This window comes from Phyllobates terribilis, unplaced genomic scaffold (genome assembly GCF_046119375.1).
Source record: "Phyllobates terribilis strain yellow unplaced genomic scaffold, ASM4611937v1 Scaffold_1__5_contigs__length_1240528914, whole genome shotgun sequence".
Taxonomy (NCBI): domain Eukaryota; kingdom Metazoa; phylum Chordata; class Amphibia; order Anura; family Dendrobatidae; genus Phyllobates; species Phyllobates terribilis.
This window is the reverse complement of record NW_027362761.1, coordinates 857,832,749-857,847,517: the sequence shown is the minus strand read 5'-3', so window position 1 is coordinate 857,847,517 and position 14,769 is coordinate 857,832,749. Positions and strand designations below refer to the sequence as shown.

Sequence of the window (14,769 nt, the reverse complement as noted above, 5' to 3'; positions counted from 1 at the left end):
TCTCTTGATAATTATATCAAACAAAAAATAGTTCCGAGGGGCCTGAGGATACATATTTAACCAGCCCCTAGATGTAGGACTCCAAGCCTATTGCAAAAGTGGGAAGAGGAGTCTACGGCATCCTCAGTTAGGTTTATGCATATTCTCCTAGATGAAGAAAAGGTGACACGAGAAAAGACTTCTATAAAATTGAAAGAACTAACTGAGGAAGCTTTAAAACACAAGACTAACCCTGACTTTTCCAATAAGGAAGAGAATTTAAAGACAGCGGTTGAGCGGTTCCAACTAAATATCAAAGACAGGAAACATAAGAGGTATCTATGAGACTGTGCAGATTTCCATGAGACGCGTGCCTACCCAGGCTTAGTTGAGGTGACCAGATTCCCTGTAGACATATCTTCCTCAGACCTTGAGTCCTCAGACACTGAAGGAGGTTCAAAATATTTCAGTGTCAAAATAAATCAGAGTGGGAGAGGACGAGGTAGGAGGGGTAGCCAAAGGAGATGGCTGAGACAAGACTTCGAACAAAGGGTGGGCAACTCTGCACCCTCATCTGCTCAATCATCTTCCTCTTCTTTTTTAGAGATGAGAGGGCTCCTTTCCTACAAATTGCGGGAGCGCACTGGTCCCCAAAGATACAGATAGGGGGGGATTCCTACAGATCCTTTGGTGAGAACTCACAATCAGATAGTTAATCTGTCCTCCCATGTTCTGTCTGACTGTGAGAGGTCTGTCCTTTCAAGAGGTCTCACTTTTGTCCCAACAACAAGGTTTGACCCTTTCTCTTGGATAAAGGATATCAATCTCTTTACCAGGAAATTAAAATGGAGAAAGTTCTTTCTAAATAATGATAGATTGAAATGTCAACAATTGGGCATATCCCTGGAGGATCTCCCAGACGTGATTACACTATCTGAACTATCGGAAAAGGAACAGAGGGGGACAGGATTGGGACCTTTCTCTGATCTTAAACCTAAGAGTAGTAGAATGCCTCCAGGTAGTGATATAGGGAGTATTGATATATTTTTAAAGCTAGTCTCAGATGAGATCTGTAAGATCAACCCTAGGTATGAACCGACATGTCCTAACTTGTCTTTGAAAGAGAGAAAAGCCCTGGAATCTTTGAGTTCTGACAGTGAAATTGTGTTGAAGCCCTCAGATAAGGGCGGCAACACTGTCATTTTGGATAGCACTCAATACATTGAAATGTGTCAGGGACTTTTATCGGATGCATCAACATATGAAATTCTGCAGAATGACCCCACTAAGGAATATAGTGTGGGACTATCTAAGATCTTGTCTTGTGCATGGTCAATGAACTTGATTTAAAAAAATTAGTTTAACTTCCTTTTCCCAAAGTGGCCTGTGACAGCAACGTTCTATGCACTCCCTAAGATACATAAGGGCATCAGTCCCCTAAAGGGATGGCCAATTGTTGCAGGGATTGATGCCCTGTGTCAAAACTCTGGCATATACTTGGACAAGATTTTAAGACCATTTGTCTTAGCCCTTCTGTCGTATTTGAGGGACACGATGGACCTCCTAAATAAGCTGGAAGATGTGGCTGATACTATCCTGGCCTCAATGAATGTTGAGGCCCTGTACAGTAGCATTCGGCATGAGGTGGGCCTGGCGGACGTTGAATATTATTTGAGGACTAGAGGAACTCATTTGGGACCGCACAAAAAGTTCCTTTTGGAATTACTGGAATTTGTCCTGCGACATAATTATTTTCTATTTAGGGGGAAGTACTACCACCAACTCAGGGGCACAGCGATGGGGAGCCCTTGTGCTCCCACATACGCCAATTTGCTCCTGGGTTGGTGGGAGGATACTTTTGTGTTCAGGGACGAGGATGTCGTCTGGGCCCCACAAATACTTTTCTGGGGTAGATACATCGACGACATCCTCGTCCTGTGGACAGGAGACCAGGCATCTTTTCGGTCTTTTGTGACTTACCTGAATACCAGCACTTTTGGTTTGTCATTTACATGTGAGATAGGAGTGGAGGAGATCTCTTTTCTCGATGTGCATATCTCGAGAAATAGAGATGGCTCTTTGAAAACCACATTGTAATGCAAAACATGTGCTACCAATAGTCTTCTTGAGTGGGGGAGTTTCCATCCCCCCCTTTGAAGAGAGATATCCCCAAGGGACAGTTTCTACGGGTTTGGAGGAACTGTTCCTCGTGGAGTGATTTCCAGTCTGAATCACACGATCTGGCCAATAGGTTTCGTGTGAGGTGATAAAGAAGGCCTATCAACAAGCAAGGGCAGTAGATAGGTCATCCCTTCTTACCCCAAGGGATAGACCTGAGTCTGAGACCATTACACGGTTGATAGGCACATATGATGACCAGTCAAAAAGAGACATGGAAATCCTTAAAAGACACTGGGACATCCTACAGGCAGATTCAGATTTGGCTGCCTTGATTTCAAGGACACCTTCAGTCACCTATAGGAGGGGGAAGTCTGTGAGGGATGCTGTTGTACATAGCCACTTTGCTCCCCAGAAGAAGGAGGGTGCATGGCTGCAGAACAGATCTAAGGGAACATTCAGGTGTGGTCACTGTTCTTTTTGCAAATTTATCACACCGTCTAAAAGTTTTGTGAGTACAGTGACTAAAAGGGTGTATGATATGAGAGATTTCGCCAACTGCAGGACATCGGGGATGGTGTATCTCTGCACATGCACATGTCCTATTGACTACATTGGGAAAACAAAATGTGAACTATCTGTTCGGATTGGCGAACACCTTGGAGATGTGAGACATAGCAGAGATACACCACTCGCCAGACATGTAATCTCCAAACATGAGGGAGATGTTGGATGTATTTCATTTAGGGTCCTTGAGGTTGTGGAACAATTGATCAGAAAGGGAGATTGGAATAAGAAAATACTCCAACGGGAAGCCCGCTGGATCTTCTGGATGGAATCAATGGCCCAGGGGGCCCTGAATGAACAGTTGAGCTTTTCGAGCTTCATCTGATCTGAGAATGTGCTACTGAGAGCTAGAGAGAACCAACTCTTCTGTGATACTGGCCTTCGGCCATTACTTATATGTACCTATTGTGGTTATCTTTATATCTTTATTTTGGGACTATGCTACACATCCGCACTTTAACAACCCTGATTTTTCTGAAGGGCAAATAAGTGGATAAATGTGGATAACACCTGCATTTTATGCAGGGAGATACCCGCCCCCCATTTTTTATTTTTTGATATGCTGATTTCTATTTCCCCTTATATCCATTATTCCCTCTTGTGGGGTAATGTGAGTACACCATTATTCTGAAATTGTGCCACCAGTTTTTTCTCCAGTGCATGTTTTTTTGGGATAACTATTGTTTCCTGTTTGGGTATTGCCGTTTTTTTTCTGTCACTTCTGGCAGGCACCACTAGATGTCAGCCTTTAAGCCTGGTCACCTTCCATCTGTGTACTCCGGTAACTCTAGAAGCGTTTCAGTGACCTCACTTCCGGTTTGTGTCATCAGTGAGTCGTCACTTCCGCCTAGCATGCGTTCCACTCGCACATTGTGCGTTCCACAGACTTGTATCCGGCTGCAGACATGAGACATATGCACTCTGGGAGTTACAGCAGGGGTATGTTAATTATACATTGGTGGGAATTGCTTATATATATATGGGGTATGGATGTTTCTTTGCACACATGCAGCATTGACTGGTTGTCTGAAGAGAGAGACTGATGTCCTCCTCAGGTCCCCTGATGAACCCTGGTGGAAACCAGGGGGAAACGCGTTGGGACTAAGAGACTACTAATGATAAGTGCCGTTTTTTGGGGACTATTTATATGGGACTATTAAGTCTTATTTATTCTTTATCTGTATGAATTGCCAGAGGGACTAAGGATCCACTAATGATAAGTGCTTTTTCATGTTTGGGACTATATATATGGGACTATTAACCGCTTCCCGACTGCCCACTGTAGATAAACGTCCACGCTGCCTGGGCTCTGTGCAGCGCGGACGTTTAAAAACGGTGGGTGGTCCCGCAGCGCTCAGGACCCCCAGGGTCCTGCAAGCACTGCAGGAGCGGTGCAGAGCGATAGCTCTGACAGGGAACATCATCGGGACCTGATTGGATCAGGTCCCAGAGATGTTAACCCTTTGCTGTCTTCTATATGCCGCAATCTATAGTGATCACGGCATATAGAAGACAGCAGGAGGAGAGGGGGTCGTCCACTTACCTCTCCGACGACCCCTGATAGCTTCCAGGACCTTGGGTTGCTATGGCAGCTGGAGGTCACATGACCGCCTCCAGCTCTGCCATATATGGTGTCCTGCCTGGCTCAGCCTGCAGCCTGCAGCTGAAGCCTGGCAGGAGACTCTGACTGTGAAAGTCAGTGAAGATCTCATGTAATGTAATATATGTCTATTACATTACATGAGATCAGGGATCAGAAAAATAAAAATTAATGTCCCATACAGGGACTAAGTAAAAATGTAAAAAAAGTAAAAAAAAAATGTTTTGAAACTGTTAAAAAAAAATACAAAATAAATTAAAATAAATAAATAAATAAAATATTAAACCGATAAATCCGTATATTTATGCAAAAATAAAAAAAGTACACATATTTGGTATTGCCGCGTCCGAAACAACCCGAGCTATAAAACTGTCACACTAATTAACTCCTTCTGTGCACACCGTAATAAAAATAAATAAAAAAACGGAGCAAAAAACTATGCTTTTTCCTCATATCGCCAAACAAAAAGTGGAAAAAAATGCGATCAAAAAGCAAAATGGAAATAAAAATGGTACCGCTGAAAACGTCATCTTGTTCCGCAAAAAAAAAGCCGCCATACAGCTCCATCAGCCGAAAAATAAAAAAGTTATAGCGCTCAGAATAAAGCAATGCAAAAAAAATATTTTTTCTATAAAATTGTTTTATTGTGTAAAAGCGCCAAAACATAAAAAAAATATACAGTAAGTGTAGTATCGCTGTAAACGTACTGACACGAAGAATAATGCTGCCTGATCACTTTTACCACACACAGAACGGCATAAAAAAAAACCTCAAAAAACAATTCCTGAATTGTTGGTCTTTGTTAATTTTACCTCCCAAAAAACGGAATAGAAAGCGATCAAAAAATGTCCCGTACCCAAAAATGGTATCAATAAAAATGTCAACTCATCCCGAAAAAACAATCTGTCACATGACTCTGTCGGCCGAAATATGGAAAAATTATAGCTCTCAAAATATGGCGATGCAAAAACTAGATTTTGCAAAAAAAATGCCTCTCTTTGTGTGTGACAGCTGTCAGTCATAAAAACCCGATATAAATCTGGTACCTCTGTAATCGCGCCGACCCGAAGAATAAAGTATTCTAATCAGTTATATCACACTAGGAACGGCGTTAAAAAAATAAATAAAAACAATTCTTCACCTGCTACTGATTTGTTTATTATGTCTCCCAAAGATCGCAGTATGGCTCGGCACACATTTATCCTGCGCTCTGCGCTGAGCACTTACGCCAGAGTTTCTGTGTAAATCTCTGAAATATGTGATTCAGCCGGAACCCCTGACGGAAGATTCCCTGTAATGATGCAGATATAGGCCACTGTGGATGCCGTCTGGCCTGTGATCCCACGGTGTCATTTGTTTTAGGCGTGCATAAAAGTGCGGTTGGCCACAGTTTTGTGCACTTCTGAAAAAAAGGACACCACTAAACAGAGGCCAGACAGAGTCCAGAGTAACTCTGCTGCCTCATTACAGTGAATGGATCCCGCAGGGGTTTCATCTGAATTACATCACTTGGAAATTTAGATGGAAACCCCGATGTAAGTGCTCAGCCTAGAGCGCCGGATAAATGTTACGTAAAATGTTCCCAATAAAAGCTTCAACTCAGTCCTCAAAAAAAGCTAGTCCCCACACAGGTCTGTCATCTGTTAAAAATATAAGGGACTTCCAAGTTACTGGTAGCAGAAAGGCTCTGGAACAGCAAAATGGCCCTTGCCCCCTAAAAGAAATTCAGAAAATTTTGTGCTCCCAAATCCAAATGCCTATTCTACAATAATTTGTTCTCCAATTGTCAAATAGCGCTCCGTCCCCCCCCCCAGATCTCGCCGTATGGCTGAGTGGTACGATACAGCCACATATGGGGTATTGCCACTTTTAGAAGAAATTGTGTGACACATTTCGGCACCATTTTTACCCATTGTCCTGTATGAAAATGTAAAATCTGAGGGTAAAACATTTTTTTGTGGTAAAAATATAATTATGCTTTTTTCACTGCCCAATGGTATAAATTTAAAAATTAAAAAATACTCACTACTTCCCTAGATGAATTCCTTGAGAAGTGTAGTTTACAAAATGGGGTCACTTGTGGGGGTTTCTGCTGTTTCGGCATGTCAGCGACTCTTCAAATGTGACATGGTGTCTGCTGCCTATCCCAGCCAACATAGCGCTCCTTTCTCTTCCGAACCCTGCCATACACCAAAGCAGTGGTTTTCCCCCACATATAGGGTATCAGCGTACTCAGGAGAAATTGTACAACAAATTTCATGGTGCAATTTATCCTGTTACCCTTATGATAATACAAAATTAGGGAATGAAAAACATTTTTTGTGGGAAAACTGTGAAAATTTTATTTTTATGGCTCAATATTATAAACTTCTGTGAAGCACCTGGGGGTGCAAGGTGCTCACCACACATCTAGATAAGTTCCCTAAGGGGTCTAGTTTCCAAAATGGTGTCACTTGTGGGGGGTTTCCACTGTTTAGGCACATCAGGGGCTCCCCAAATGCAACATGGCGTCCGCTAATTATTCAAACAAATTTTACATTCAAAAAGTCAAATGGCGCTCCTTCCCTTTCGAACCCTGCCGTGCGCCCAAACAGTGGTTTGCCTCCACATATGGGGTATCGGCGTGTTCAGGAGAAATTGCACAACAAATTTCATGGTGCAATTTATCCTATTACCCTTATGATAATACAAAATTAAGGGATGAAAAACGTTTTTGTGGGAAAAATGTGAAAATTTTATTTTTACAGCTGATTATTATATACTTCTGTGAAGCACCTTGGGGTTCAAGGTGCTCACCACACATCTAGATATGTTCCCTAAGGGGTCTAGTTTCCAAAATGGTGTCAATTGTGGGGGGTTTCCACTGTTTAGGAACATCAGGGGCTCTCCAAACGCAACATGGCGTCTGCTAATTATTCAGACAAATTTTACATTCAAAAAGTCTAATGGCGCTCCTTCCCTTCCGAGCCCTGCTGTGCGCCCAAACAGTGGTTTTCCCTCACATATGGGGTATCAGCGCGCTCAAGAGAAATAGCACAAAAAATTTTGGGGTCCATTTTTTCCTGTTACCCCTGTGAAAATGAAAAAAATTGAGTCTAAAGTAACATTTTTGTGAAAAAAGTTAAATGTTAATTTTTTTCTTCCACATTCCAAAAATTCCTGTGAAGCACCTGAAGGGTTAATAAAGTTCTTGATTGTGGTTTTGAGCACCTTGAGGGGTGCAGTTTTTAGAATGGTGTCACTTTTGGGTATTTTCTGTCATAAAGACCCCTCAAAGTGACTTCAAATATGATATGGTCCCTAAAAAAATGTTTTTGTAAATTTTGTTGGAAAAATGAGAAATCGCTGGTCAATTTTAACCCTTATAGCTCCCTAACAAAAAAAAATTTTGGTTCCAAAATTGTGCTGATGTAAAGTAGACATGTGGGAAATGTTATTTATTAACTATTTTGTGTGATATCTCTCTGATTTAAGGGCATGAAAATTCAAAGTTTGAAAATTGCAAAATTTTCAAAATTTTTGCCAAATTTCCGATGTTTTCACAAATAAACGCAAGTGATATCGAAGAAATTTTACCACTATCATGAAGTACAATATGTCACGAATAAACAATCTCAGAATCAGGGGAATCCGTTGAAGCGTTCCAGAGTAATTACTTCATAAAGTGACAGTGGTCAGAATTGAAAAAATTGGCCCGGTCACAAAGGCAAAAACAGGCTCTGGTGCGAAGTGGTTAAGTGTTAGGTGCCATTCTCTATCCATTTGAATTGTCAGATTGTTTGTTCTAACCTAGAGATTATTGTGCTGAATAGCCCTCTACAGATAATATTTTGCTCTAATAACTAAATTTGCTCTAATGCCTAAGTTTGCCCTAATGACTAATTGTGGATATTATATTATGCTGTTTATGTGATGCCTATCTGTGTGGAATCCACACTGGAGATTTATTATTCAAGAGGGATTGACCAAGATAGATGTGTAGTGGATCACTATAGTGCATCAGGATATTGACTGCTAATTGTCTATGAATTAATTGTATTTAAGCAATACTAGGATCAATCTGGTCTCCAGTTGCTGGTATCTGTCCCATTGAACAGATCTGGTCATATTTACTACTATATACCGGCTTCTAAAACCTATACGTTCACTTACTTTTCTACCCTTTTCTCACTATTGTGGTTTTTTAATATTTTGAAGAGGGCTTCTGTAGGGATATAAGGGAAATCGACATGGAGCGGGGGCGCCACGAAGTACAAATTAAAGTGCCAACCTCCGCTGCCAGGAAGGGAGAGATATTAGGGATAAAATAGGGATAGTATTAATCTGTATTCCTTCCTGTAGGTACAAGATCTAAATGTGAAGTCCCATCCTTTGAGGATTTTCTTTGAGGATTATTGTTGTTTGTGTATGGATTTTTTAGTCCTTTTTTAAACGTAATTAATAAAAGGTATTTTTAAGGATCGTTTTTTCTCTGGTTGTAGTTCACCGTTGCATGTTATCAATGAGGTAATTAATATTTGTCTGAAGAATGTTCTGTTATGCTGAATGCAATTGGGCATGTAAATCATCAAGATCTGCTGCTGGCAACTCCCTTTGCAATTGCCGACGAATGATGTCTAGATGCGCTTGAATGGAGACAAATCCAGAAGCTCTGCAGGCCATGGCAGCATGTTTAGGCCATGCAGGCTGCTCACAGTAGCACAAACAATATGCATTCTAGTAATATTGTGTTGAAAAACAGATCCTGATACACTTTCATGTTTGCTTATGAAGACCCCTTCATGGTGTTACCCATATGGTCTCCAGACCAATATCTGGCTATCATTTCATGCAAGACAAAACAGGCTCATCATTGATAAAAATAGACATCCATTTCAGCCTCCATTGCTGTCTTGCTCTGCACAATGATGACCTTTGAGAATGATGGCGTGAGATCATTTGAACAACTGGCTCATAGCTTAATGTGCCACTCTTACAATCTGACAAGACCATGTGGGCAAAATCATAAACAGGCCTTCACGAGGGACATCATGTCCTTCTTCTAAAATTATGGTTTGGGGCATAGTATACAGTAGTAACCAGACCCTGCAAGTCCGCAGTCCAGGTTAAATAACAGCTCTTTGTTACATTGATTGGGTCATGACACCAGTTTTATGGGCCATTGCTCCAAAATTTTTCAGGAGCCATTTTTTCAACATGGCAACGGCAGGCCGCATTATGCATGTCCTACCGTGACCAGCTTCCATGGCTTAAACATGCTACCATGGCTTGCATCATCTTCGGACTTGTCTGTCATTGAGTATATCTGAGAAATTCATCGGTCAACAAAGGGTGCTATAAACAGTGTATCTTGAAGATTTGCATTCCCAGGTGCATTCAGCAGTGCAAAATATTTCTCTAACAACCATTAATACCCTCATTGATGGGATGCTAAGTCATGTAAGTGTGGTTTTTTTTGGCATATGGTACTCATATTTGTTATATTGAGCTGTTTTGAAAATTTTGTTTTCAATTTTTCATAATTTACAAATAATTAACATGTCTATCCATCTTGTAATTTCCCCAATTCCACAACATTTCCTTCTTGGGGTTGCCTTTTCAATGCTGAGGAGTGTACTATCATGTACGCCTATTAATTTGCCATTTATTTGAAATAAATATCCCCTTAGTTTGCATATATACATACCTCTCTCCATTGCGCAAAAGTTGAAATCCTTCATTGATTTTCTCCAAAGGTAATTTGTGTGTTATAAGCTTATCCAAAGTAAATTTCTTGTTCATGTATTCACACACAAGTTTTGGTACGTAATCTTTACTTTTCCAACCTGGAAGAAAAAAAGGCCAGATGCATCTCATGCATTATTGAAACTAATATTCCTTTTCCTGGCACTGTATCATTCTGTACCATTGTTTTTTTGTTTTTTTTAAATGTTAAGCTATGTACTATAGCAATATTATGCTACTTTCCTATTATATATAATATGGTAGTGGAAACAATTTCCAATAATGGTCAATGCATGGTTTTTACTTTATACTTTACCACACCATCAGTTGGCTTTAAGACTCTCTATTTAAGGGTTTTTTAAGAGTTATTCTCAAAAATGCAAATTATCACCTATCCTTAGGATAGGAGATTACCTGCTTGTCACTCTAGGAATCCTGTGATCAGGGCTCTGATACCCAGAGAATGGGGCTCTAAAGCTCAGTTCTGAATAGAGCGGAGGATTTCATGTCTGGCCTCTGCTCCATTTATTGTCTATGAGACTGACAAGGTGAGCACTCCGCTTTTTCTGGCAGTGCAATAGACAATGAATAAAGTGGAGGCCGGACATGCAATCCTCCGCACAATTTAGAACTGAGGTGCAGAGCCCCAATCTCAGAATCCTTGGGGGTCCAAGTAGTTGGCCCCTTATGATTAGCAAGTTATTCCCTATTCCATGCATAGGGAATAACTTACCTTTTTGGGAATAATGCTTTATGATACTTGGTTTAAAAAAGGTTCTCTTTAGCTCCAATAGCCCACATTAAAAATATATAGAACTCTAATTTTTAGCACACATGGGGATTATCAATAAAATCAAATTGTTTTTGTGATTTAACTCATGAAAAAAAGGAACTAAAGATGTAAGTAATAGGGCAGTTGTCTGATGGAATTTGGTAGTCCTATTTAATTGGGACACATTATTAAAAACTACTGCAAAGGAAAATTTTCCATACCAAATGGCGAACTTTGAACATTATTTATTTTTACATTGGAGAGCCAGTGACCTCATTGGTTTAGATCCACTTCTCCAGTTTGCTTTTTCACTAGCGGACATAATGTAGCTCTCCCCAACTGTGCTTGATTGATATGTAGCTTAGATCCATAATGTCATGACACTTAAACTCAAACGCAGGGGTGAAATGATAGTGGGTGCAGGGAATATATGAGAGGACTATTATAATATTATGTTCAAGACCTGTGATAGTTGGGGCTGTGATGGAGATTTTGCATTCGGACTCACAAGCAGCAAATTTACACCACTGCTGAAACTTTTGGCAGATAAACGGACCTATCCAACATAGTTTATTCACTTTTGTTCATTCAACATCTACTTTTTAGTGTTTAATTCTATTGCATAATGCATACCTCCAAATGATGATCCTTTTAGGGTTCGACCAGTGAGAAAAGACATTGGATCCAAAGTCATCCTGGCATTTGAAGGAGCCACTCCAATAATTACAGTGGTTCCAAAGCCAAAGTGAGAAGAAGATAGAGCAGATTCCTAAAGAAATGTACAAGAATTAAAGATATACTATAGTGCAGAATGAGTGAACTTCTCACAACAGTTCGGTTACTAACCATGACTCCAGTATTTCCAATGACCTCAAAAGCATAATCAACTCCATCATCAGTCTTCTCTTCCAACACTTCATGGATAGGGCGGTCATAATCTTTGGGGTTGATACATTCAGTGGCTCCGCACTCTAAGGCTTTTGCAAATTTATCACTGTTCAAATCAACTCCTATAATTTTGGAAGCTCCGGCAACTTTACATCCAATAACCACCGACAAGCCGACTCCTCCCAAACCAAACACTGCACAGCTAGAGCCGGGTTTAACCTGTAATGATTAAAATGTTAAGGCTTTAGCATCTCCATTGTGTTAAAGGGCAATTCCCAACATTGTACATTAAAAGCACATCCACTGAACACTTAAAGGGGACCTGTCAAGTTCCCAAATTATATTTACCTACAGATATAGGGTTAATGTACACAGAGCAAGCTGTCAATTAAGGTACTAGGGTGTGCTTACAAAAGACATTAACAATGCTATAAGTCACAGGTGTCAAACTCAAGACCCGTGGCCCACCATGTCATTCTGTGCAGCCCGCGAGGTCAGGACATACTTCAACACTGTACTGTCCGACCAGCTCTCCGTACATGGAAAATGGAGATCCGGTCGGAGCAGTGGTGAAGTGTGAGCCGGAGCTCAAAATCTAAGATGGCAGCAGCCTGTGCTAGTGCCACCTCGTCTATTAAGTACTGGTTCAGCGTCAACACAGCCAGTGCTTAGCAGAGGGGGTGAAACCAGCACAGGGAGCTCATGCAATCTTGGAATCTGAGATGCAGTGAGTGATAAAAAGAGGAGGTGGCGCCAGTACAAGGAGTAGGAGCCAACTTTGTCATACTGAACAGTGCACTCCGTGAACACAGTCAGCCTGCACAAACAGTAAACGTAGTTATCTCAGACAGACTGAACAAACATTGAACATAGTTATCTGAGTCAGCCTGCACAAACAGTTAATGCAGTGATCGCATTAAGCCAGCACAAATGGTTATCTCAGTGATCGAAGTCAGCCAGCATAAACGGTGAAAGCAGTGATTGCAGTCAGCCTGCACAAATGGTGAATGCAGTGATCACAGTCAGCCTGCACAAATGGTGAAAGCAGTGATCGCAGTCAGCCTGCACAAACGATGGACACAGTGATCGCAGTCACCCTGCACAAACAGTGAAGTCTGAGAACCCAGTCATCCAGCATAAACAGTGAAGGCAGAGAAAGCAGCCAGCCAACACAAAAAGTGAATCCAGTCAGCCTACACAAACAGTGAATGCCGTGAATGCAGTCAGGCAGCACAAACCGTGAATGCAGTCAGCCAGCACAAACCGTGAATGCAGTCAGCCAGCACAAAAAGTGAACACAGTGCAAGCAGTCAGCCAGCACTTTTGTATGATTCCATTTTTTAAGAGCAGATGCAGCCAGTACTTAGCATAGGGAGTTGTCCATCTTGGACTCTGAGGTATGGCACAGCTCTCTTAGCCATACTACCCAGGGACAGCTGTCTTAGCCATATTACTCAGGGACAGCTTTCTTAGCCATACTAACAAGGGATAGCTCTCTTAGCCCTACTACCCAGGGACAGCTCTTTTATCCCTACTACCCAGGAACAGTGATTTTAGCCATACTACCCAGCTCTCTTTGCCTGACTACTCAGGGACATCTCTCTTAGCCCTACTAGCAAGGAAGAGCACTATTAACCCTACTACTTAGAGACAGTGCTCTTAGCCCTACTGCCCAGGAACAGCTCTCTTAGCCCTACTACCCAGGGATAGCTCTTTTGCCCTACTACCCAGGGATAGCTCTCTTAGCCCTACTAACCAGGGACAGGTCTTTTTGCCCTACTATCCAGGGACAGCTCTCATAGACCTACTACCCAGGAACAGGTCTCTTAGACCTACTACCCAGGGACAGCTTTCTTAGCCCTTCTACCCAGGAACAGCTCTATTAACCCTATTAGACAGGGACAGAACTCTTAGTCCTACTACTCAGGGACAGCGCTTTTATCCCAACTGCCCAAAGACAGTGCCCTTAGCACTACTACCCAGGAGCAGCTGTCTTATAGCCCTACTACCCAGGGAAAGATGTCTTATAACCCTCCTACCCAGAGATGTCTCTCTTAATGTCCATTGTAGTTCGTGCTCGAAGAATAAGCCATTACAATTTTAAGAGGCCTTTTGAAGTCAACCATAAAGCTGATGTGGCCCTCGGTGAAAATGAGTTTGCTATAAGTGATAACCACTTTTAATGATCAGGACAGCCTACTAAGTCATTGGCCAATACAGTTTTATTGGATTAAGCTTGACTTGAATATTCATTTATTCATTCATAAATGTTCTGCATGGACTGTTAATAAGTATTTAATTGGTGATTAATAGTGTTGAGCATTCCGATACTGAAATATCGGGTATCGGCCGATATTCGCGGTATCGGAATTCCGATACTTAATTCCGATACTTTTGCAATATAGTATACCGGAATCGGAAGTTCCCATAATGCAATGAACCAGTTTCATTTTATTCAGCCAATGAGGATCCTAAGAAGTGTGGGCACATCCTGTTAGGCATGTAGGCATCTTAACTAATGGCATGGCTGTGATTGGCTGCTGAAATGATGTCATGATGCACTATAAAAGCCGCCACCGCCATTTTCAGCTCATTCTGCTGTGAATTCAGTTAGGGATAGGACGCTGTTGTTCTGAGGGACAGTTTTAGCTACCTATTTGGTCTACTCTGCTTTACCCAAGCTACTTTATAAATCGCTGTGCCTTGCAGCGCTAGTGCACAGTTCTCTGTGCTGTTCACCGCTGTTTGCAAGGTCTGTGTGTGTGAGTGCAGCTCACCCTGTAGTGTGTGCTTCAGCCATGTCTGGTTGTAGTGCACTCAGTGTGTGTCACTGCCTCATACATTGTCCTTTTTTGCCAATTCATAATTTTTCCTGATATCTCCTATTAGTGTGGTGGTTCCATCCGTATTCAGCTAAATTGGTTCCAAACACACTATATAGGAGTAGATAGAGAATTTTTTTTTGTCTTGCAGCGCTAGTGCACAGTGTTCTGCATCTGCACTGTTCACCGCTGTCTGCAAGGTCTGTGTGTGTGAGTGCAGCTCACCCTGTAGTGTGTGCTTCAGCCACGTCTGGTTGTAGTGCATTCAGTGTGTGTCACTGCCTCATACATTGTCCTTT

The 14,769-nt window shown here is 41.6% G+C and overlaps 1 protein-coding gene across 2 annotated transcripts in view; it reads right to left on the bottom strand.

Moving 5' to 3' along the window:
• The window catches only part of LOC141153732 (alcohol dehydrogenase 1-like), a 107,022-nt gene that overhangs the window by 36,345 nt on the left and 55,908 nt on the right, over window positions 1-14,769 (bottom strand). For both annotated transcript variants that reach the window (XM_073638819.1, XM_073638829.1), the window contains 3 exons: window positions 11,607-11,867; window positions 11,394-11,529; window positions 9,951-10,089 (listed from right to left, as the gene is read on the bottom strand). In XM_073638819.1, coding sequence (XP_073494920.1) covers window positions 9,951-10,089; window positions 11,394-11,529; window positions 11,607-11,867 — 536 coding nt within the window. The remainder of the gene's footprint in view (window positions 1-9,950; window positions 10,090-11,393; window positions 11,530-11,606; window positions 11,868-14,769) is intronic.